The sequence below is a fragment of the Arachis ipaensis genome, chromosome B7 (genome assembly GCF_059453495.1).
Source record: "Arachis ipaensis isolate K30076 ecotype BB chromosome B7, ASM5945349v1, whole genome shotgun sequence".
Taxonomy (NCBI): Eukaryota; Viridiplantae; Streptophyta; class Magnoliopsida; order Fabales; family Fabaceae; genus Arachis; species Arachis ipaensis.
The window spans coordinates 141,907,050-141,932,576 of record NC_142442.1 but is presented as its reverse complement, the minus strand read 5'-3'; the positions used below and the strand labels follow the sequence as shown (position 1 = coordinate 141,932,576).

At 34.9% G+C, this 25,527-nt stretch overlaps 3 protein-coding genes across 3 annotated transcripts; 1 reads left to right on the top strand and 2 right to left on the bottom strand.

Moving 5' to 3' along the window:
- The first annotated feature begins 326 nt into the window (after window positions 1-326).
- Window positions 327-1,727, top strand: LOC107606315 (NDR1/HIN1-like protein 13). The gene has a single exon (XM_016308359.3). The coding sequence runs from the start codon at window positions 546-548 to the stop codon at window positions 1,332-1,334; it is 789 nt and encodes a 262-aa protein (XP_016163845.1). The 5' UTR covers window positions 327-545; the 3' UTR covers window positions 1,335-1,727.
- Window positions 1,728-9,070: 7,343 nt separating this feature from the next.
- On the bottom strand, window positions 9,071-10,926 carry LOC107606314 (delta(8)-fatty-acid desaturase 1). The gene has a single exon (XM_016308358.3). The coding sequence runs from the start codon at window positions 10,620-10,622 to the stop codon at window positions 9,264-9,266; it is 1,359 nt and encodes a 452-aa protein (XP_016163844.1). The 5' UTR covers window positions 10,623-10,926; the 3' UTR covers window positions 9,071-9,263.
- A 1,394-nt stretch (window positions 10,927-12,320) lies between these two features.
- Window positions 12,321-17,804, bottom strand: LOC107606312 (ATP-dependent zinc metalloprotease FTSH 4, mitochondrial). Its single transcript, XM_016308357.3, has 7 exons — window positions 17,636-17,804; window positions 16,967-17,054; window positions 16,440-16,703; window positions 15,165-15,401; window positions 14,941-15,065; window positions 13,841-14,317; window positions 12,321-13,483 (listed from the first exon to the last, which is right to left on the bottom strand). The coding sequence occupies exons 1-7, from the start codon at window positions 17,660-17,662 to the stop codon at window positions 12,590-12,592; spliced, it is 2,112 nt and encodes a 703-aa protein (XP_016163843.1). The 5' UTR covers window positions 17,663-17,804; the 3' UTR covers window positions 12,321-12,589.
- Between the last annotated feature and the right edge of the window lie 7,723 nt (window positions 17,805-25,527).

The window sequence follows — 25,527 nt, the reverse complement described above, 5'->3', positions numbered from 1 at the left end:
TCGACCATATATTATGTTATTAACTCATTAATTGAGAGCTAATAAACATGAATTATTAGGGAGTGAGAATCCTTAATGGAGGTGGACCCAAGGTTCCTGAGAATTCACTCAATCACATGTTATGTTAAAAAGGCAGCAAGCCAGCAACCGACGTGTGTGTGTGCGGCTCTCAATTTTAACACAACACAAATCTTGACTTCCGATCCAAGTTTTATTATTATTAATAATTATTAATTAATAATAAATTTCAACTAATAAAAAAAATAACACTAATAATTATATCTCTAATATTCTCTAAACCATTCGCTTCTCGTAATTTCGTTAAGTATAAACAAGAGAGAATAAAAAAAGGGAAAAAGATTCCATAATTGGTGAGGTGGAAGCATCCTCTTTTGGTTCTGGGTACCTATCTCCACCTCTTCACTCTTCTTCTCCTTCCCTTCCATTCCATTCCTTCTCTCTACAAAGCTTGCTTCTCTTCTCAAACCCCATTACAACTCACAACTCCTTCATCTCTCTCACTCACATTCTCCCTCGGTCAAAGAATGACGGAACCAGCTTCCAAACCCAACGGAAACGGCGCAATTAACGGAACCGCCGCAGCCCCCGCGGTTAACGGCAACCAAGGCCCAGTCAAATCCCAGCTCTACAACCCCAACCGCCAAGTCTATCGCCCACAGTCGCACTACCACCGCCGGCACCGCTCCGGTCGCAGCATCTGCTGCTGCTGCTGCTTCTGGACAATCCTCATCATCCTCGCCGCCGCACTCCTCGCCGCAATCGTAGGCGCCGCACTCTACGTTCTTTACCGGCCACACCAGCCGCAATTCTCCATCACCAACCTCCGCATTGCGAGGATGAACCTAACAACCTCCACTGACTCGCCGTCACACCTGACCACACTCTTCAACCTCACTCTCATCGCAAAGAACCCTAACAACCACCTTGTGTTCTTCTACGATCCGTTCACCGTGACGGCGCTGTCAGATTCCGTTTTCATTGGGAACGGGTCGCTAACAGCGTTTGAGTCCGACAAGAACAACCAGACGAGCTTGAGGGCGGTGGTGTCGGGGTCGCAGGATCTGGACACGGAGTCGCTGAGCACGATGAGATCGGCGCTGAAGAAGAAGAAAGGGTTCCCGGTGGTGATTCAGATGGACACCAAGGTGAAGATGAGAATGGAGTGGCTCAAGAGCAAGAAGGTTGGCATCAGAGTCACCTGCGATGGGATCAGGGGCACCGTCCCCGCCGGCAAGTCGCCGGCTGTTGCTTCCGTCATCGACTCCCAGTGTAAGGTTGATCTCAGAATCAAGATCTGGAAGTTCTCTTTTTAGTTTTCCTTCAAATTTTTATAAACGAAAAAAAACCAAGTGTTTAATTTGATTAGTTTCATTATTATTGGTGATTCGTTGTTATGAGTAATCAATCCAATCATCAATGTCCCTCTTTTTTTTTTTATAATTTTAAAATTATTCTTTTTGTTGTCATAATTGCTTTTTTTTTTTATTTTTTAATAGAGAGGGGTTAATGGGTTGATTATGATGGGGGAATATATCATGCCTTGAGACTTGAAAAAGCTTAATCTGTAATGAAACCAAGAAAAAGTTGAAATTTGAGCTTGTTATATGAGATTTAGGGCAAAGCAAGTCCTAAAAACCATTGTAGTTTGTTGCTGTAATTTGCCTGAGAGTAATACAACTGGAAATTGTATCTGGGTTTTGAAATCTAAATGCCTCTCTTATATTTCCTTAAACTATTCAATTTTTATCGAAGAATGATAGGAGGCTAGCAACTTTGTGATCTGTAGTCATCAAATAACCATCAAATAGCCATTAATAATGGTTTTAATAGTATAAGATTGGTGTGAAATTTTCATCCAATGACTCACTTTTTTTTGTTGATTACATGCTGGCAAGAATTTAACAAAGTTGCTAGTCCCTAAACTTTTCCATTTTTATCACTTTAGTTTGTAGAAATATGAAAATTCTCAATTACTTATTATAGTCTTGAATGAGTTGGAATAGTACAAAAAAAAAAAGAAAGAAAGAAAGAAGAAAATGGATGAATTGAGAAAAAATGAAAGCCACAAGCAATGGATCTTGCTTTGCTTGTTAAGTGAGCAGTTATTTCCATGTCTCTATTTTGTAATGGAAATCCATTAACAGTTTTATCATTTAATATTAAAGAAGAATTTAAAAGAATACAGTTCTTAATAGTAATACAGTGAAACACTGATGAGTCTATCTCACATTTTGACCTCAACAAAGATGGAAATATAGAAGAGAGGACTTTTATGGAGGTGATGTCAGTGACTGTATTGTATTAGATTTTGCTGTGAGAATTTTTTGATCTTCCAAGCAAAGCAGAATACAGAGTGTACTGAAATTGTTGTAAACTGGGGTTTAGATGATGAGATCAGGTGCTGTTCCATCCTTCTTGTGAAATTCAGCAACCTGTCCCACACTAAGTGCCACGTGCAATCTCGTTGTCCCAAGTTGGATTTGATTCTCTCTTTTTCTGCTCTGTTACATTGCTGTTCTATAACAACAAAAACACTACAGTGCCATTGCAATTTCTCAATTTCACATTGTAACAGAGGATTGAAACTGTTTCCACGGAAACAAATGAGAGAAGAAAATTAAAAAGTAGTAAGAAAGTAAGAAACAATAGTGTCTTTTTCTTTTGTCTAGTGGCATGGTTAAGTATATAATATTTCAATAACTGAAAATAACATTCAGTTTTTTTATTTTATTTTTCATAAATTACGACATTGTGTATTTTCAACATTGTTATTATAATTAAATAATATTCAAAAACATAAAAGGTTGAAATGATAAAAAAATTATAAAAATATACATTTTACTAGTCTAAAAAAATCATCTTTTAATATATAATGAGCCAATTATTTAACAAAACAAAAAAACTTTAATTATAAAAAAAATTATGTAATAATATTTTATAGAATAAGACACATGATTATATAAAAAAGATTCAAGAAAAAAGGTGTGAAAGTAGATGTTAATTTAAATAGTAAATATGAGTAAAAATGAGTATAAAAATAAAAGAATAAATTTTATGATTATGATTTGAAAATGAGTGAATGAGAGAGAATATATTGTGTGTAAACCATAGCAACGAGTGAGAGTTAGTGATTATAATTAGTTAGGAAAATGAATACAATTGTAAACATTTTTAGAAACATTATAGATAAAAAAGAGGAGATAAAGAAAAACTGTAAAGTAAATGTTAATTTATATACAAAACATAAAAAGGAGTGAGTATGAAAAAAGTTGATGAATTATATATTTTATTACTCAATTTATATTTATTAAAAAATAACATTATTGATATTGAAATCATATAGTATCTTATATAAAAGTAAAGAGTGAGAGAATATGGAAAATATAGAGTAACTTAATGAAAAATAAATGTCATAAGAGTGAAAAGTAAAATGAAGATGAATCCTAAGTTATAATTTTATATAGTAAATATAAAAAAGAATGAGTATAAAAGAAAATAATAAATTATGTTTATACCTATTAAAAAAAATATTAACATTAAAAGCATATAATGTCTTATATAAAAATAAAGAACAACAGAATATAAAACTTAGAGAGTAACCTAAAATAAATATATATATATATATATATATATATATATATATATATATATATATATATCATGAGAATAAAAAAAAAATCTTAAGTCATAATAACGAAACATATGAGAAGTATAAGCAAAATGATTAAAAAGTAATTCAATTGGAAATAAAAGAATTAAAAAATAATTCAATAAGATAATTAATAAGTAATTGTGACAATTATTTATTTAAGTTCACATGACATCATATTAAAAAGTTAAATTCTATTTTAATATATTATAAATTGATAGATAAATAGATAGATTCAATTCTTAGAAGTGAGAAGTGAGAAGAGTTGAGTCACACTAAATTTAAATTAGGTTTTCAAAAGATTGAATTCAGTTTAGCTTATTAACAATTAAGCCTATCTATAAAACTGAAGTATGACTCATCAAAATACACAAATTGATTTAAACTCAGGAATTATTTCAAATAACATCAACATAATATATATATATATATATATATATATAAAATAAACTATTTATTATGTAGTTTATATCTTCCAACAAAATCATATGTAAAAAAATTATTATAAAATTATATATCAAAATATTTTATTAATTTTTATAGTTTTATTAAATTTATAATTAAATTTTTATTTTTTTTAATTGGATCCCGACATTACTTTTAGTTTTATAATTAGGTCCTTCTTAGTGTAAAAAATATTAGAATTAACTGAATATTTCTTCGCAAATTAAAAATATTTATAATTAAAAACTTAATTAGATCTTTAATCGCATGTATTTTAGAAAAAATATTCTATTAATTTTAATATTTTTGACATGAAAATAATTTAATTATAAAATTAAACACGGTATAGAGACCCAATTAAAAAAAAACATATAAAAACCTAATTAAAAATTTAATAAAACTATAAGAACCAACAACAGAATAATTAAACCTAAATTTTATTATATTCTAGTTCAATCCATCCAATTCACAATAAAATAAATAAAGATATTACAATTTTGATATGACAAAAATAAAAATTAATATACTATCACATATTTAACAAATATAAAGTTTATAATTATATGTGTTTAGGGTTATAATTTTTACTATAAATTAAAAGTATAAAATACATAATATGTATTTTTATAATATAAACTTCCATAGAATTGTACGAAATAATTTATAAACTTTTATCCAGTGTTAAATATTATTTAAATAATTAAAAGTAAAATTCCAACCTTACAAGTACATGTAAATCCATAACCACTAAAATCTGTAAATTATTTCACAAGATCTTATAATTTTTCACAAATAATTTCCAGAGTTCGTGCAAATCTACACAGAAGAACCTTGCATTAGAATTGTTAGATGATTTGTAGAATTCCAATTGCCAAAATAAATAAATAAATAAATAAAAAATCCCCTGTCCCTACCCTGCTCCACACATCATCTGTTAACACTTGATCCTGATCACATTTAATTTAACCAAACACAATAGCAATAAAAACGAGCTACACAGAAATTGAACAGTCTTGGGTCGAAATCAACAGATATTAATTCCATTTCAACATTGGAAATCAGAAATTAAACAAAGGTGAAAATTCAGGTGAAGTCAACTTTACGTAAAGTTGATATTTAAGAGTCGTTAGATGAAAATTTAGTCAAATCAGTCAAATCATCTAACAGCTCTCAAGTATCAACTTCATGTGAAGTCGACTGCAATTGAGTTTTCACCTAACCAAAGTTAGCACACAACATCTTGTTTAAGAACACACCTATAATAAGTGTATGCAAGTGATTTGATCATTTATCAGCATCAAATGAAGCGCATGACAGTGATGGGGTGTCTTAATTTGGTGCACGTGCTTACGATGGCTACACCGATCCCACTTGCCTCTATCAAGTATGGTCTTTCTCTCAATTCCATTTATTTTCTTCTCGTTTTTTCTTCCCACCCACTATTACCTATCTAGAATCTTAGTAGTGATGAATACCTGATTTTGTTGTCTCCACTTCCAAATTCCTATTCTATTTTATCACCAAACAAAATATAAGAATACTAAATTTTGTATTTCTGTCTTTTTTTTTAAAATAAAAAAAGTTCAACACACTAAAATAGAACAACAGATAAACAGATACACTAAAAAACCATAAAAATAAAACCAAACACAAAGGTAATCAATCCCCTGTCATCTTCGGCATAGTTATCAACAACTAAAAGGATCAATACTAACTCATTCTTTGTAGCTCAGAAAAGTTCTGCTTTAAATGACCTCAACACCTGCTTTTCTATTGTTGAAAATTCTGTCATTGCGTTCTATCCAGATGTTCCAAATCATTGCAAAGAATTTAGTCAGCCACCTCTTCTGCTTCTCTTTTCTATTAAGCATGCCAGTCAAACTCTCAAACAGACCTTTAATGGTTCTTGGGACTGTCCAATCTTTATGAAAACACCTCAACCACGCACACCACACCTGCCAAGTAAACTCACAAAAAAGAAATAGATGATGAACATATTCCATATCTTTTTTACACAGGACACAAATATTGTCACTCTGCTGGATGACGCCTAATCTACTCAACCTCTCTTTAGTATTCACCCGATCAACTAGGACAAACCATCCAAAAAGCTCGATTCTTGAAAGTACCAACCCTTTTCAAATAACACTTGTGAAACTATAACTCGTAATCACTTGTGAAAGAGTCTCCGATTGCAGCACCTGCACCAAAGAGTTAGTAGAAAAAATATCTTTATTATCAAATTTCCAAACAAGATTATCCTCTCTACTAGTTGATAGCTTCATTGGCATTAACCTCTCATAAAGTTGATGAACCAGTTCCAACTTCCATTGAAATAAATTTCTCCACCACTGAAAATTCCAAATCCACTCTAACCCATCTCAAAACCCACAATCTCTGTTCTTTATATCTTGTTCTCAGTACCAACAAACCAGCCTATACCAGCCTATACGTATTGTATAATTTCCATCATTAGAAACAAAAAGACAAGGCTTTGTGTATCTCTTTTTGTTACCGAAGATATAAAATATTTATTTTTTGTATAAACCTACAATTATTTTTAATTGTTAATTACGTGGGAGAGGGAGAAATTAAATGGGTGTGGATGATTGTGACCCTAAAAGCAAGGGGAGAACGAACCAAGTTGGTTGTGGCTCTTGTAATGTGATGGTCCATGCAAATCATTTGCCGCTGCTACTACACAGTCAATTAAATGATTGAAAGAATTTTGTTTCGGATGCATTATTATTATTGAAGAAGCAAAGTAATATCGTTTGTATTGTGATCAAAGAAACATGAACATGACGCCCTTCAATTATTGGCTGGACTGTCTCAATCAACTTACTATATTGTTAGCGTTGTTTTCATTGCCAGCTCTAGGACCTTTGTTTATAAGTACTTTTCTTTGGCTTAATTAGTTTATTCCTTAATCAAGCGTTCAAGCACTCAGTTAGGATCATAAATTCAATATATTTAATGGGGGTTAAAACAGTGCATTAGGTGTAAATGGGATTTTTGTTGTGGTCCTAGATCTATGGAGCTTTATTTGTTTCAGAATCTGACTTAATCTACGGTGATCTACAACAACTTACCACTCAATTAAAGTCGTTTTTTTTTTTTTTTTTTTTTTTTTTTTTTTACATTAGTAGGATTCAATGCAAAATATTAAGTACTTCTAGATAAGAGGTGGTTGTTTGAGGCCAATGAGTTATAGTTCAAATGACATAGTCTCTCCATACTCAATTAAGAGGTTGCGGATTCGAATCTCTTATCTTTGACAAAAAAAAAAAAGAGGTGGTTGTTTGAGATGATCAAATTAAAATAGTTTTTAACTAAAGGATCTATCTAATGTATTTGTTTAGGTGTTAAATGTATAAAATTTGTATTATAAGACTAAAAATTTCAAAACATTGATTGTATAAAATGATTAAATTTTCTTAACATAAGTAACTTTATTAGCAAAACATTAATTACAAGCTCGCATAAGATTGTAGCTTTTAAATTTAGGTGACTATTTTCATGAAGACATCTTAACCATCTTAAATTTAAACGTCCCTAAATTGAAAGTCTTCTGATACTGCTAAGTTCTAAGGAATTATTTTTTATCTATACTCCTCACATACTTACCAATTTTTTCTTCTCGGTTGCAGCTAGTAGGACTCGAACCCGAGACCTTTGAGATGGGGAGGGGACGGAATGCCGTATGAGCTATGGCTTATTGGCAGGTAATCTGTAGTTTAAATTAGGTTAGTTAGGCGGGCGGATCTGGGTCTCAGTTCTTTTTCAGTGTGTGAGTTGGGCGTCTGGCCTTCACCAGGTCCAAAAAAAAAAAAACTCCAAAATTGCCGGAGCCATAGTTGAATCATGGTAGACTCATAGTAACTAATACCACAATGTAATCTGTTTTGGTACACTTGAGCTTCAATCAAGGTATAGCTCGTCACTTTGCATAGGTGCTAATGCTATGTAAGTGTAACTCCTCGGATCTCCTTCAACACGACAGTATTAGATATTTGCCAAAGATACTACGACGATCAAGTAAGAGTCTTTTCGAATAATACTCAAGAATTTTGTAAAATGATTTAATCTATGTTACTTTTCTAATGTATCTTACAAAATGTGTCTATTTCTACTATGTAACTATTATGTCATAATTCAGTTTAGGATTGTCAAATGGGTCAGCTCAGCCCATTTAGGTCCGGCTTATTTAAGTTTGTGGGTTAAATAGATTAGCCCATTTAAGTCCGCTTTATTCACAGGTTATAATTTTTTAGTTCAGACTGTTTATGGTCAGCTCAATGAATTAAATGGATTGACCCGTTTACCTTTTTATTTTATTGTTTGAAAAATATTTTGACAAAAAATTATTATTTTTAGGTCAAAAACCTTAAATAAACTGTATTTTCTTAGTTGATGGGTCGAATTTTCGAGTCGTAAGAAATATTGACTAAAAGTGTTATTTTTTTTTGAAAAAATGGTTAAAAAAAATAAACGGACCGTTGTTTAGCCCGTTTAACCCGTCATTTTTTTTCGAATTAATCGAATTCAATCCGTTTAATAGGTCATTTCTCGAGTGCTAGTCCGAACTATGACGGGTGGATTGTTAAAAGCTTTTATTGAAAAGCAAGATATGTTCCAACTTCCAAGTACCAAGAGATTGAAATAATGGATTGCATAATCCATATTGGTCTTAATTGCTGCTTATTAGAATTAGTAGTTGGTTTCCGTTAGCTCTGTTCATATTGAAATGTAACCGTTGTATTCAGTGTGAATTAAATTACACCATCCATCAAGTGTTGGGTGTAAAACAATATAAGTAATGGCTGTATTCGTATCTATAAATGAATTGGCACCCTCCAAAAAAACACTTAATCCCCGAAACTACGTAGGAAACTACTTAATACTTAACTCACCCTCACATGATTTGCTATAAGACAAAAAGGGACCCAGAATCGATTTAGAGGAAAATGTAATTATTAATGGATCACATAGTAAATGGGATCCAACAAACTAAACTAGACAATGAATGATGAGTAGTATTCAGCATTCCATTGTCTAAACGGATTAAAGGAAACATAATTGGAAAGACAAAATACCAATGATTAACAACTGAAACTTAACAAAACAATGTGTAGAAGAATTTTTCCATTCATCCATGAGTGTTAACGGCTTCCCAAACCAAGTTCTTGGGAATGGGATTGGAAAGGTTTCTAGCCTGCAATGCTGCATCCTTGAGTGTGTTAAGTGTTAGCACATTAGCTTTCCAAAATGAGACATGGTTGTAAGGCAATCCATGCTTCTTGCAAAGCTCCTTCACAAGAGGTGAAATGCTCCTCAGATGGCACCGCGGCAGCCGCGGAAACAGGTGGTGCTCCACCTGGAACTGCAGTCCACCATGGAACCAGTCCATCCAAGGAGAGCAATCCACATTGAGTGTCCCAATTGTCTGCTTCTCAAACCAATCACTGCTTCTTGGTGGCCCAACATACACACTTGAAGAAAAATGGTTCAAACAGAACTGAACATGCTGTATCCCAGTCACAGCAAAACTTGCAATCACAAACACTATTCTTTCTCCCCAATTTGGTAAGAATGAAACCAAAAGAGGGTACCAAATCCAGAAAACAAGCATCCCTAAAATCTCTTGAACCCTGTTTGGTACCTTCCTATTGGAAAACAAGAAGAAGAAAGATTGTGCAAACAAATTGAGCCTAGCAAAGCACATTACAGGGTAAAATGTGAAGTGCTGATAGCTCACCAAGAACCTAGCAACACAATCAAAGTTCAATTTCCTATCATAGAAGCAAGAAGTAATGGAATTGAAGAACTTGGAAGATACCACAAAGAAAGGAATGTGCTGAAGATCCGGATCATGATCAAGGCTATTGCAAGCAATGTGGTGAGCATTGTGGTTCCACTTCCACCACCCAATACTAATCCCAGCAAGGCAATTCCCGGAGAGAATTTGCGCGAAACGGTTGAAACGCTGCGTCGTCATGACCTGGTAGTGGCCGGAATCATGTCCAATCCAACCACTCTGAATCCAAAAGAATCCCATTAGGCCACCACAACAGACATGCACCAAAGGGCTGCTAGAACAGAACACGCCATAAACACTGGAACAGAATAGCACTGCCATGAGCAGCATTGTGAAGAAGACGGTGTGTCCCTTGGTATCAAACATCCCCATTGCTGTGAAGTGGGACAAGAGCTTCCTATAGTCTCCAGAGACCTGGGAGATGGCGTAATCTTGGAGATAGTACCCTGTGAAGAAGTTGTGAAGGTGTTGGGAGGCTGCAAGGGGATGGTAGGCGAGGAACGCGTCTGTGGCGTCTTGGCCGGCGAGGTTAAGCAATGGAAGGTCACCTCCAGGGTGGTGTTTGGCCCAGTTGGTTACATTGTAGATCTTTCCATGGATTGAGATCCAAAGATCCTCTATCTTGTTGTGTTTGCTGAGTTCTTCAAGTGAAATGCTGCACTTTCTGGTGGATTTTACCTCACCAGCCATTCGTAATGTGTGTGTGTGTGTGTGTGTGTGTGTGTGATTATGAATGCTATGTAGCCAACGAGGATTGGAGTTTGGATTGGATAGAATAGAGAATACAAGAGAGGTGGGAATGCAATGAAAAGTGCCAGCTACCACTCCTCAAAATGATTCCAACCAATAGTACTTAAGAATTTCATTAAAAGAGAAATGTTATTTTGTATGTTGTGTAGCATAGCCAATAAATGTAATACGGTGTCACCTGAAAAGCAAGGAAGTTTCGCCACAATGGAATGGAGGTAAAAAATGAACCTCAGCCAATAAAAAATGAACCGTATTACATTTATCTAATTCAAGCTTTCAGAAGATGCCACATAGAGATGCTTCAGCCACACATTACACTGGAAATATCTTGCGCCCACAAATAACATTGTTATATATAGGCCCATCATTTGTCTGAACCTCAGCCTAATATTCTTTCCACTCTTCCTTGGTTTGATAAATTTGATTTAATACACATATACAAATTGAACTTTTGTAATGTGTATTTAACACTATACTATAAAATTTATCACACTATAACCATGTATTACTCGTCTATGACAGTAAAACAAAAATGAATTTCACGAATAATTTAAATGTGACATAAACTGCACAAATTATTAGAAACAAAAACAATGGTATAATCCTACACGACCTTTAATTTGACTCACTGCAATACGGAGTCAACTTGAAGTAAATTAGTTCCAGTGGCTGAAGTTGAAGGAACAGCATCAGCCCTGAAAAATTGAATAAGCTACAATCTGCATGTTTCAATCCGGTAATGGTAATTTTGCTGCATGAATCACTTTTCCGGCTGAGATCCTACCAGAGCAAATTTTTTGTCAATAAGCATCGTAGCTTCGGAGCTCATAGTATCATTGTAGTAGTGAGTCGCAAGTCGAACTTCACTACTCATCCATGGCAGGCTTGACAGCAGCAACATCAACCAAGTTTGCAAGGTCAGCACCAGAGAACCCAGGTGTTACACGAGTCAGGATCATGATATCAAACTTATTCACTGATAAATAACTCCTACCTAATAATATTCTGACCATCTGAGCTGTCTATATTCTGATTCATTCCTTGCTACTGAAGCACAAATAAATGTAACTGACAGATTAGAGCAGGTGCAAGAAATCATAGATTCATAGTTGAACAAATTGAAAACTAACTAATAATGGTTGGATCTTATTCAGATGTATGTAAATTCTCCACAAACTGTTATGGCTATATGCTTTAAAAAATAAACTACCGTTTTAGTTTCAAAAGACATCAAGATAACAATGTGATGTGTATTAACTATTGGTCGTCTTAAATTTCTTCCCTTTTAAATCCTTCCAATCACCCGATACAAGTTCCATTACGAACCATATGATTACATATTTTCCATGCAACGTACGGTCGATCGAACGGCTGGAATTTGGGAGCACTCCTGAGGAGGAGAAAACGCTAAAAGGAAGGGGACAGTGAAGAGTGAGGGCCATACTTTGTCATTTAGTAAGTTATTAAGAGACATTTTTGTAGGAAAGATTTTTCGTGTTTTCAGTTTTGTCAAGAGACCTTTAGTCCCATTGTTTTAAGAAGCAACTAATCACAACTTCAAGAGAAGCGGTGAAATTAGCTTCTTTTTCTCCTTGGATTCTCATTATTAGAAAAATCTTACCCAAACACAGTCACCGATACAAAACGTGTTTTTTATTTTTCCCACTGAAAAAGGTGATTAGGTTGGTAAGAAATGGAAAACAAACGGGCACTATATCAATGACAGCATTCTACGCTAGCTTTGACTCACTACAATATGGAATCAACTTGACCCAGATTACGAGTTCAATCCAGAGGCTGAAGCGGACGAAAATCAATCAACCCTGGGTAACAGAATAAACTACAATATGCACATGTAAATCTGGTAATAATTATTTTGGTGCATGTCTTACTCCGGCCTCTTCCTGCTAAGATCCCACTGGGGCAACACTTTGAGCCTTGGCTGCAGTCGCTGCCGCAGCGGCTGCAGCGGCTGCAGCAGCAGCAGCTGCTGGATTAGACCGTGAACTGCCTTGGTTTTCAACTGTTTGCGCTTGCTGTTGCTGATGGGAGTTGACATTTTCAAGCAAAGCCTTTATCTGATTCCCCGTGAGTGTCTCATGCTCCAGAAGAGCATTTGCAAGCGCATGAAGCTCCTTATTGTGGGTGGTTAGAATAGTTTTTGCATTGTTGTAAGCAGTCTCCAGCAAGTTCTTCACCTCTTTCTCAATAAGCAACCTAGTTTCCGAGCTCATGCTTCTCCCGTCATCATTGTAGTTGTGGGTAACGAGTCCGACTTCACTACTCATACCATATTTGGTAACCATTGCCCTAGCCAACTTAGTTGCCTGAGAAAGATCTGAGGATGCACCAGAAGTAACTTCGCTTTCTCCAAAAATAAGCTCTTCAGCCACCCGACCTCCCATGGAAACATCAAGTCGGGCAAGCATCTGTTTTCGTGAGATACTGGTCTGATCCTTGTCAGGTAATTGATGAACCATACCAAGAGCCATCCCACGAGGAACTATAGTTGCCTTGTGAACAGGAAGTGCTCCATCTGTATGAATTGCCACTAGGGCGTGACCTCCCTCATGGAAAGCAGTCATCTTTCTTGACTCCTTGGATATAACAGCTGACTTGCGTTCACTTCCCATCATAATCTTGTCCTTTGCAAACTCTAAATCATTCATGGTTACAGCTTTAGCACCATCCATGGCAGCCTTGAGAGCAGCAACATTAACCAAGTTTGCAAGGTCAGCACCGGAAAACCCAGGTGTTCCACGAGCAATGATCATTAGATCGACATCATCAGCCTTCAGAACCTGTTTTTAATTGGAGAGAAAAAATCAGCATATACAATGTTTGATCACATCAGCAGTGAATATAAACCATAAAACAGAGTGCAGGAGGTCAAAAGGAGCATGCAAATGTTGAAGCCAAGCAGAAATGCTTTGGATTATTCATGGATCCAAGCTTGCAATTTTCACAGGTTTGCAATTCATGTTGGCAAACTCACATGATCAGACAAACCTGATCATCAGTGAACAACTGGAATTTAAGGTACCATGCAAGAGCATTAGATCATGTGATGATCTTAAAAATCTTGCAATTTATATTTTGACATTCATAAAACAATCAGTATCACATCTCACAAAATAAGTTGGGAGAAATATATTTACCTTTGACATGTGAGATTCCAAAATCTGTCGCCTTCCTTCTACATCTGGATTGGGGACAACAACATGACGATCAAACCTCCCAGGCCTCACCAATGCCTTATCTAATGACTGTGGAAAATTCGTAGCTGCAATCACAATTATGCCTTCATTTTGCTTGAATCCATCTAACTCAACAAGTAACTGATTCAAAGTCATCTTCATGTACATTTGATCCTTTGGGTTTCGGCTTCCTCCTATAGCATCAATCTCATCTATGAAGATTATACAAGGTGATCGCTTTTTTGCAGCAGCAAAAAGATCCCTCACCCTTCTTGCACCAACACCAACAAACATCTCTTCAAATTCACTTCCACTGCATGAGAAGAAAGGAACCCCAGCCTCTCCAGCAATAGCTCGTGCCAACATCGTTTTACCAGTGCCAGGTGGGCCAACAAGCAAAACGCCTTTTGGGAGCTTGCCGCCAAGACGAGTAAAGCGCTGTCACAATTGAAACAATTTGTCTAAATATAATCCAGGAAAAATACCATAATGTGTGGTCAGGAATGAAGTAGATAAAATACACGAGAATAAAGTCGCACAATAAGAGTCAAACAGAATTAAGGTTCTTAATACACCTTTATAAGCACTCATGTCAACATATTACCCAACTGTATTTATTTGTTTGTTTATTCATTAATGATGGAGGTAGTAAAAACAAAATGGGAGACTTATTACAATATGTGCTGAAACCACTTTCCTGTTTTCTCCATCACAAAGTATGTGTCACGTAGATGTTTACTATCAAACAGCACTAGCAGATACAACCATTTCACCTTTGACAGAGTGAAAACTACAGTACCAAAGTACTTAAAAGTCAAAGGAGCATCAAATAGGAAACCTAATGCTTACTGCATCCAAAATATTTAGATATCATTATCCAAGGCAATAAATCTGATTCCTTTACAATATTTACCTAGTTTCTGTTCAACATGGGTACATCTTCTCATCAACAATATTAATGATTAAACTATTTTCACAATTACCAGAAAATTGGACACAAGTCAGTATCAGCAGCATATTTTCCTTCACATAAAAGTTTAAAATGTTAAAAGAAAGTCAACCTTAGGATCTCGGAGGTAGTGCACAATTTCTTCCAGTTCAGCCTTTGCCTCATCAACACCTTTTACATCAGTAAACTTAGTACTTGTCTCCACACTGGGTTGGACTTCTTCACTCATGCCAAGTCCTATAAAAGTGAAAGCAAATCAAAGAAGCCACTAGGCAAATTCAGATTCAATATTAAATTGGTCTGATCAACTGATAATCAACAATGATAAGGCAATACCTTTGCTAATTCCTTTATCCTCAATGAGTGCTCCTGCACCAGAGATCAAGAGAAAGACCACTAAAAGGGACCGAATTGTGCGCCACAGCTGCTCTTTGAAATTTGCACCTTCTGCTGCCACCATATGAATTGGGGCACTTGCAGTTCCAAGAATGCCATCTTTTGTAGGTTTTCCCACATTTCTAAGAGCAGAAAAACCTCCTATACTTTCTTCTTCCCTCAATGAACTAGACATACCTGGATGTTCACACACATCTCAGTTACAACTACTAATCTTTAAAATCAGCTAAAGAAACAAATGTTGAAACTCTAATGAAGTAAGAAGAGAAACAACACATTTTAGATATGTATGCCATTGAAATGTTAATATATTGGAAAAATCAAAAGTAGCCTTTGTTTGTGATCTTCTATCATTTTCATAACTCATTTGAGTCACAGTCTTGACCCATCATTCTCCTTCCTAGCACTATATACATTGTATACAGAAGCAGTGACTGCAGGTTTGTAGCATTAAATCACAGATAAAAGGCAGACTCTAAGATCATATATTTGTTTGATTAATAGAGGAAGACATTAATTGAGCTTAATAATCCCCAACAACCTATTTCTGGTCACATAATTTTTAAGAATTACAAAAAGGCATCACTTAATCTATATAGACAGCCTCATTTAAGGGAGAAAATGCTTAGTTATTGACTCAAGTATTACATATATACAGTTATAACTGTTCCAATAGAAAAACTAGAACAAGCACTGAAATACTACAAATGAGTTCTAAATTTCAATGGAAGATGAATTGTAAACAAAACACATCCCATGCCTTCGATAAATCTTCCTTAGGAGACAACCAGGAAAAAAACGTACTCCTTTTTTGTAGAATAGTCACTACCCATGCATTACTACAACAACAACAACAACAACAACAACAAAGCCTTATCCCATTAGATGAGGTCGGCTACATGGATCAAACGACGTCATTGCGTCCTATCATGTATCATGTCTAGAGTGAAACTGTTGACATGTAGATCTACTTTGACCACTCCATTATGATCAAAATTTCAATACTTCATGGGCACAAGTGCTTGGAGGGGAAAAACTCCTTTATCAAGGTATAACATGTCATCAAACCACTATTGATGAGATATGTGACAAGAAGAAACTATTGATGAGATATGTGACAAGAAGAAGAAGAAGAATTGATGAGATATGTGACAAGAAGAAACTATTGATGAGATATGTGACAAGAAGAAGAAGCAGTTCTAGCCAATTAGGCACCTCTACGTAAGGTCTTCAGTAATTCACTTTCATCAAGCCGATCAACTTTGACTAATGCTTTAATGTATTCGGAAAGTGCCTCTGGATTAGTCTGCAGAGATGGTTGACTTTCAAATGCTCTAATCACAGCTTCGGGATCATTGCGACGATAAAGTTTTTTAAGATGAGCAACTTCACTGGCTTCATCTGCCTCACGTACTCGGCGAGCCAGATTGCCAACATAGCTGGACTGGAATCTCTCTTGGACACCAAAAAGCCTATTCCCTACAAAAATTTGAAACTATGTTCAACAAAAAACAGAAAGCTCCATACCAAAAGTAACATATTTTCCGGATACTTTAAACCTAGCATAATTAATTTTACAGCTAAAACAGAAGAAAACTAAAGAATTACAGAGAAAAAAACAATTTTGAAGGTTAAACCAATTAACCAAAAAGTAATATAGGTCAGGCATAAAATAGCTACTCTACAAGAGCAAAGAACATGAACTGAAATATATGACTGATACAGGGTCAACGAATTCAAACCTGCACGGCCTTCAAACTTTACAACTGATAAATAACTCCTAGCCAACAAACTTTTTGCCAGTCTCAATTCTGATTGATTCTTTGCTATCTGTAAAAGAAATTAAAAATTAGCTGACAGATTAAAATGCAAGACACATATAACAGATATCAATTATTCAATTGGCATCAATTACATATAAACCATAGCATATCAAAATCTCATAATGGTTAAGCGTGTCCATAGATGCAAACAAAACAAACTCTTAACAATCTTCCCATTTTGTAACTTGGCCAACAGTAAGGTTAAGCGTGTCTGAGCAGGGTAGAAAAAATTGTGGGATGGTTGAATTGAAAGTGCAAAAAGACAGCTTAAAGGGTGATTTTCCACCCTCCACCCTTTACCAAGCATCTCACGAGAGATAACAGAAACCCTCAATGCCAAGACAACGGTTCCCAATAAATCATTTCATTTCCATACTATCCCTCCAATACCGAATCACGGAATCCGTTTCAAGATTCAAAATTTTTAATAATAATACATTCAGGAGATCATAATAATGAATCAATAATCAATGTTAACAGAATTAGGGTTCTCGGAATAATGACTCAGAAAAAGAGCAATAGGGAAACAAGTTGACGTTGGGTAAAAATTGACGGTGTGCAAGTTCTTTTATTGAGGAAACAAATTACCTGAGTTATCAAATGCCTCCACGCCATGAACGCACTAGTCTTGTGGTCGTTCTTCTTCTCTCAAGTTTTTTTTTCTTCTTCTTCTCTGGACTGTGTCTCTTTTGGTCTTTACCTCCGAGCTCATCAGCTAATCAATTTTAGGTGTTCTTACAAAATGTCATCTTTGCCCTTTCTTGCATCCGATATTTTAATATTTAGATTTTTTATTTTTCCTAACGGCTTTGTTATTTTAATAAAAAATTATTTATTTTTTAAATAGTTAGGAATAATAGAAATTATATTCTTGTGTATTATTTTGTAATTTTACTAGCAGTACAATTTCGCAAGCCCTGACTACAACATTAGGGTACAAAGTAATTTCTCATGTAGTTACAACAAAGTTACTCATTATAGCTTTAATTAACTACAATTTCGCATGCAATGAATGTAGAATTAGAAGACCAATATTTTCTATTATAATGATAATTTTGTAGGCACTTTCAATGAAAATAAGAAAGAAATTGTTTATAAAATTTCGGAATTAGAGCAAGTGAAATAGAGAAAGATAATGATGTTTTCTATCAATTAGACTATACATCCATATAATTTTTTATTTAAGTTTATTTAAACTGGTCTAATACCAAAAAAATACAATTCTATTAAATGAGCGTGTATTACACGCGTCCAAACCCTTTAAACGTTTAACATTCATTCGCGCTTTCATTATGAAACAATGTTCCTTCTTCAACCTTAAAACGCTACTGGAGAAGTACGAATCTCTCTCAAAATCTTTCAAAGCTCGATCGTTTTCTCTGCAAAAACTGCTTTTACTCAGAAATCGCAATAAGATTTCGAAAGGAAGAAGAAAAAACAAACGAAAACAACAACAGAGACTGGGAAAGGCATGATAAAAACTACTATTTATTTAAAATCTCGCAATCTCGCGTTTCTCCTGGTTGCATTTTAGGTTTACTAGATTGAATTGTTTCGTTTAGTAGATCGACTTATTCTGATTCAATTTTTTTTTTTTTTGCATAACTAGGGAATAGGAATGGAAATGTGTTCTCATTTTCATTCAGTTTAGTGGAGTTGGTCATTTTGATTCACTTGATTGTTAGTGTGTTCAGTTGAGTTCTTTTGCATGCATAAATGCTTTTCTTGTTGATTGAATATTTATCACGTTTTATTCAAAACATTAATGGTGTTCTGTTCAGTGGAATTAGTCATTTTGATTCACTTAATTGTTAGTGTGTTCAATTGAGTCCTTTTGCATGCAGAAATATTTTTTTTGATGATTGAATGTTTATCACGTTTTATTCAGAACATGAATAGTGTTCAGTTCAGTGCAGTTGGTCATTTTGATTCACTTGATTGTTAGTGTGTTCAATTGAGTTCTTTTGCATGCAGAAATATTCTTCTTGATAATTGAATGTTTATCACGTTTTATTCAAAACATGAATGGTGTTCAGTTCAGTGGAGTTGGTAATTTTGATTCACTTGATTGTTAGTGTGTTCAGTTGAGTTCTTTTGCATGCAAAAATATTTTTCTTGTCGATTGAATATTTATCACATTTTATTCAAAACATAAATGGTGTTCAGTTCAGTGGAGTTGGTCATTTTTATTCACTTGATTGTTAGTGTATTCAGTTGAGTCCTTTTGCATGCAGAAATATTTTTCTTCATAATTGAATGTTTATCATATTTTATTCAAAATGTGAATGGTATTCAGTTCAGTGGAGTTGGTCATTTTGATTCACTTGATTATTAGTGTGTTCAGTTGAGTCATTTTGCATGTAGAAATATTTTCTTGATGATTGAATGTTTATCACATTTTATTCAGAACATGAATGCTATTCAGTTCAGTGCAGTTGGCCATTTTGATTCACTTGATCAATTGAGTTCTTTTGCATGTAGCAATGCTTTTCTTGTTGATTGAATGTTTATCACGTTTTATTCAAAACATGAATGGTGTTTGGTTCAGTGGAGTTGGTCATTTTAATTCACTTGATTGTTAGTATGTTCAGTTGAATTCTATTGCATGTAAAAATGCTTTTCTTCATGATTGAATGTTCATCACATTTTATTCAGAACATCAATGGCGTTCGATTCAGTAGATTTGGCCATTTTGATTCACTTGATTAAAATATGCATGCTTTTGATTGTCGGTGTATTGAGTGAAGTATTGACCAAATTTTTTTGTGCTTACAGCAAAAATGAAAAAGATGATGGTGACAAAAAAACAGAAGCCGCACTATAACATAAGCATATGTACACATTAAATATATTTATCCCCTTTCATTCGAATAAACTCTATTTTGTATTATAAATATATCATGACATACTGTTTCGAAACTTTGCAGAAAACTCACGATCTCAGATGCCAAACAAAGGCAATAGCGAGGGTGTTCAAGGCAATGAGTCAGGAAAAGAAAGATATTGTTGAAAAAATAGGATTCGGTACACTGGCACATGCCCTGGAAATGAACGTCTCTCATAGCGTCTTGAGAGAGTTGATTGCTTGCTATGATGACTATTATGGATACCTGAACACTCTCTATGGGAAAATATCCATAACACTTGACAAGGTAGCAGTTGCACTGGGCATAAATCACGGCGGTAATACACTTTCCACCTTGTGCTTATTTCGGTTCATTGCTTGCTTTATTTTTGGTTCACTTGTGTACATAAAATAAAATTGAGCCTATTTGACTGGTTAAAATATTGCAGGGGATCGTTTTCCTGAAAAAGTTGAGTACAGCAGACTGAATGAGGCAGACAAGCAGATAATTGATGGCTTCAAATGTGCTACATTGGCATCTTTGACAAAATCTCTCCTCGATATGAGTGTTAATGGGGAGAAGAACCGGCAAAAATTCCGGAGGACTTTTGTTGTCTTCGTCCAGAAGTGCTTCCTACTACCGACAACGGTAAGCATGGCCTCCCCAATCCATAAGCCGCCTGCCCTTCGTGTGGACAATATCCGACAGTGGGATTGGGCAACTCATGTCCTGATCTTCTTGAGGAAGGGGACTGAAAATAGGAGAAAGGGAGAAAAAATAGTTCGTTGACTGCTGTGTGTTTGTTTTGATGCTGATATATTTCCATAGATTCAACTTCCCTCGCTTAGATGCACCTGATGCTCCCGGGCCACCGTCGGTGGCCCACTGGACATGAAGAGGATGCTCGATTGGATTTATCAGGAAGCAACTGATACAATGGTAAATTTAACAAAAATTTTCCTTGAAATTTTAGTTTAGATGCTTCTAAAATACTCAGCTAACTAAATAATCTTATGTTTTAGGGACTTCTATACATAGCACAATCAAAGGAGGAAAAGAAAAAAAAAGGAAAGAAGGTGGAGAAGAAACCAGTTTTTCTAAAGGAGAAAGAAAAGGGAAAGCAGAAGAAAGAAGAAAAGAAAATTGTTATTCTTAATTCTTCTTCGGAAGAAGACAGTTTTTCCGAATCCGAATCCGAATCTAAATCCGAAAAAATACCGCCGACCAAAAGAGCAAGACAATAGAGGCTGGTAAAAAAACAAAAGATTGTTCGGACGAATTCGAAAACAACAAGTGAATCTGAAAGCAGTCCCATGGATTCAAAAAGTACAAGTGAATCTAAAAACTAGTAAGTTTGATGTTCATTTGGTTTATTTTTGCTTGTATTTGGTAAAAATTGTTCTTATGCGCTTCTCTTATGTATCACAGAGAAGAAGAAGAAATTGAAAACCAGAGATAAAAAAAGAAAACAACCACAGAAGGTGGTTAAAAAAGAAAGCAAAAAAGGAAAGCCTGTTCCGACAGATTCAGAGAGCACAAGCGAATCTGAAAAATAGTAAGTTTGGGAATTGATTATTTTTGGTTCATTTCTGTGATTGTATAATGTTCATATGGTTTAATTTGGCTTTTCAGAAAATTGTTTGTGTGTGCTTGTTAAGTAAATTACAGTTGTGATATTGTTCTTCGATATAAATTCAATGTGTTTGTATGTGTTGCAGAGAAAAAAATATCGAAAAAACTCCGACAGTGAAAAGAAAACAACCGGAGAGGGTGGAAAAAAAAACCAAATCAAGCTAGCTTGTTCTGACAGATTCAGAGAGCAAAACTGAATCTGAAAGGGAGTAAGTTTCTGAAATCATATTTTGGGTTAATTGATACTTTTATTTTAGGTTCATTGATACTTATTTTATGAATTTTCAGAAGTGAACGAGTAAGGGTCAGCGCTACCGAAACAAGAAGAGAGGCGTTGCAGCTGTTAAAAGAAAAGAGAGCAAAGAGAAGAAATGATGGAGCTCAGAAAATAAACGTTACTCCAGATCGCTTTGACTTGACAGAGGTGCGAAATGATTTATCTGAGATGTAAGATTCAGTTTCTTATATCGAGTTCTTTTTCTTTGTTTGCTAACTTTTCCTAAAACCTCTTCTAATTCCTCTGGATTTACTGAGTAATATTTATTTATTTTGCTTAGACTGCTGACGGTAAATCTGGGCAGCAAACCTCTCTTACAGACTCAAACGAGCTACACACCGTCTGTAAATGTCCCGGCCAATACCAGGTAAATTCATTCATTGCAGGCTTTAAATTCGGTTCATTGGATTCCAAAAATGAATTTCAGGTGTTTCTAGACCTCTACTTTTAATCTTGGTTGTTGATTTTAATTTGGTATCTTTTTTATTAGGAAAAATACCCCGGTAAAAGTTTTTAGAAGAAAGAAAATCCATCAAAAACAGAGTTTACAAACTCCACATGTATAAGTTGAAATATTTATATTAGTCTTTTAGATTTAGGTAATAATTTTTGTTTAATTAATCACACGGAACTTGTGTTTAAACGTCAGTAACATTACACTTGATCCTGAACTCCAAATCATTAAGGTTCGAGAAGAAACTCGTTCTCAACCTTTGGATATGTGAGTTTTTCAATGTGTAGATTTCGATTTCTTGGTACCTATTCTAATCATTCAACATTAACTTCTTCCTTATTTACATTCCTTAGATTTCCTATGCGGTGTCTCTTCCGAGTTCTTTTAAGGAAGAGCTAATAAAAGATGCCTTTACCTATGTCCCTTCCAAAAGTATAACACAAGAAGCTTCTGTTAATGAGTAAGTTGTACATAAAATTCTTTTTATTGGTTTTAATGGTATAGGATAATAATTTGGGGTCATTATTGAACTCTTTTCTATTTAGTGCAACAGCCCTCTGGAACCGCAACAGCAACCCTACGAAGAAGCACCGGCAGGGCAATCAGAACAAGAAGTACCTGTCGATGTGTAAGTTTTACTGCTTGTTTAAAACTGGGTAATTTTGGTTCATTACATGCTTTACTTGTGGATCATTTGAATCCAGAAATCAATTCCATGTGTTCTTATATTGGATCTCTTTTCTTTGTTACAGCTGCCCTCTGGAACCCAAAAAGCAAACCGGCGAGGAATCTTCCCCGATGAGGATGGAGCCACAACCTCCGTTGAATGTGTAAATTTTAATTAATATCATTTTTTATAATCTTTCGTGTTATATGATATTGCTTTTTCATTGTTCCTTTAAGTTGTAATTAGAATTATTTTTCTTAGTTTTAATGGTACAGGATAATGATTTCGGGTCGTTATTGAACTCTTTTCTGTTTAATGCAGCAGCCCTCCTGAAGAACAACAGCAACCGTGCCAAGAAGCTCCGGTGGCACGGCAATTAGAAGACGAAACACAACCTGATTTGTAAGCTTTCTGCTTGTTCAAATCTGGATAATTTCGGTTCATTACATGGTTTACTTGTGGTTCAGTTGAATCCAGAAATCAGTTACTCTCTTCTGTTTGTTACAGCTGCCTTCTAGAACCCGAAAACAGGCCGGCGAGGCATCTTCCCCGAGGAAGATGGAGCCAGAACCTCTGTTGAATGTGTAAGTTTTAATTAATATCATTTTTTATTATCTTTCGTGTTATATAATATTGCTTTTTCATTATTACTTAAAACTTTCCTCTGTCGTCTTGCAGTGCTGCTCGTCCTTCTTTGTGGGAACATGATACACCTTTATTCGATCTTGGCATAAGTTTCCCAACATCTCAACCAACTCCCATGACCTCTTAGCCAACGGTGAGACAGCTTGAAATCCTGGCAGAGGCGGTGATAGATGCTAGGGTGGCGGCAGCATTGAAATTTGCTGATGCAACAAGTATCGAGCCGAGCTTCACAACTGCTGAAGGGTACAAAACTCCAGAGAAAGAGAAAGAAATCACAGAGGAGCTAAAGGAAAAGTGTTATCATTGGATGACACATGTGAAAAAAACCAAAGATAGTACCAACGAATATGACGCCATATTCGTCTTGAACTATGAAGCGAATTTCGAGGGCTTAGACATCATTTCTTGTTTCTAATGCTCGAACAACATGTAGAAAGCACGGTAAATTCTTTGCCTATTGAATTAACATTAATGATTTTTCTAAAGACTCTTATACCGTATATCTCATAAATTTTCTTCCTGTAGGTGGTCAATGCACATTGCATGATTCTCAACGACATAAAATGTCCCCAGTTTCAGGAAGACATATGCTGTGTATCGATGGATATTGTGGTAAGCCAAAATTTTTATTCCTTGAGTAATTTACTGGTTTTGATAAATAATTTGGTTCATTTGTGATTTAACTGAGGTTTATTTTTCAGATGTTTATGTTGGAAAACCATGGTGAGAAATACATTGATCCAAAGACCATCAAGGCTTACCGGATGGATGTCGATCAATATGCCCACTACCGCCGTTTTCTTGACAAAAGAAAACTCGTATCGTATCCATTTGTAAGTTGTGATTTCTAAAAATTCTTTGATAATTCTCTTGTTTGCTATCGTTTAGACTGAAATATTCTATCCTTTTCCTAAAATTCAGCTGTTTGTGTCGATTTGCAATGGAAGACACTAATGGTTGTGGATTGCCGATGTCCAAAAAAAGGCATTCTATGTGCTTGACCCTGTGAACAAGAAGAAAGATGAAATACCTGACTTGAGAATTAAACTGAACAAATTTATTGTAAGTTATTTAAATCATACATATTTTGTTGTAAATTATTCAAACATGAGTAGAATTCGGTTCATTAGAGTTGGTGATTTACATTCAGTTCATCCTTAAGTTTTCAGTTGAGTTCTTTTGCATGCAGAAATGTTTCCCTTGCTGATTGAATATTTATTACGTTTTATTCAAAACATGAACAGAGTTTGGTTCATTGTTGTTGCTGATTTACATTCACTTCATCCTTATGTGTTCACTTAGGTTCTTTTGCATGCACAAAATGTTTCTCTTGCTGATTTAATGTTTATCATGTTTTATTTAGAACATGAACAGAGTTTGGTTCATTGTAGTTGCTAATTTTCATTCACTTTTTGTATCCCTTTCAGAGATTAATAATCTCCCAGATGAGGGTTTATGCTGGGGCAAAACCCTTAATGGAGGACGGAGAGGGAGAAGAAGTAGAGTATATCAGGCTGAATGGTCAACGTACAAGGTAAAAATCTTTCTCTGCTATAGTGCTATTTTTAATGTGTTTTATTTTGTATACTATTAATCATATTTTACTTATTTCTTGCTTAGCTATGATTGCGGGATGTACGTCATAAAATGGCTAGAAACAATTGATCCTCAAAAGATAAAAAAAAAGGGAAGGGGTATCAATATAAAAACTGGACACAAGTAAGTAATTTCTAAATTAATGAAATTCGTTTCATTTCGTATTTCAGTTGGGTTCATTTCTTATGTAACTAATTCTTTTCAATTGAATTGTAGGAAGAAATTGATGCCTTCAGGCACGAATATGGTCCAAACATTCTGTTGCACAAACTAAACAAAATCAGAGACCAAGTGATTCGGGCATCTAAAGGCATAAGACTCCCGAAGCCATCTGTTGCCCTCTCCAGCCCTTTTTGTAAATTC

What these genes read in the sequence shown, in the direction of transcription:
- LOC107606315 (XM_016308359.3), top strand. Translation starts at nt 546, where the DNA reads ATGACGGAACCAGCTTCCAAACCCAACGGAAACGGCGCAATTAACGGA.
- LOC107606314 (XM_016308358.3), bottom strand. Translation starts at nt 10,622, where the DNA reads ATGGCTGGTGAGGTAAAATCCACCAGAAAGTGCAGCATTTCACTTGAA.
- LOC107606312 (XM_016308357.3), bottom strand. Translation starts at nt 17,662, where the DNA reads ATGGCGTGGAGGCATTTGATAACTCAG. An exon ending in AAAGTTTGAAGGCCGTGCAG is followed by an intron (nt 16,704 to 16,966) that starts GTTTGAATTCGT and finishes AAATTTTTGTAG; the next exon opens with GGAATAGGCTTTTTGGTGTC. An exon ending in ACTACCTCCGAGATCCTAAG is followed by an intron (nt 14,318 to 14,940) that starts GTTGACTTTCTT and finishes CAATTGTGACAG; the next exon opens with CGCTTTACTCGTCTTGGCGG.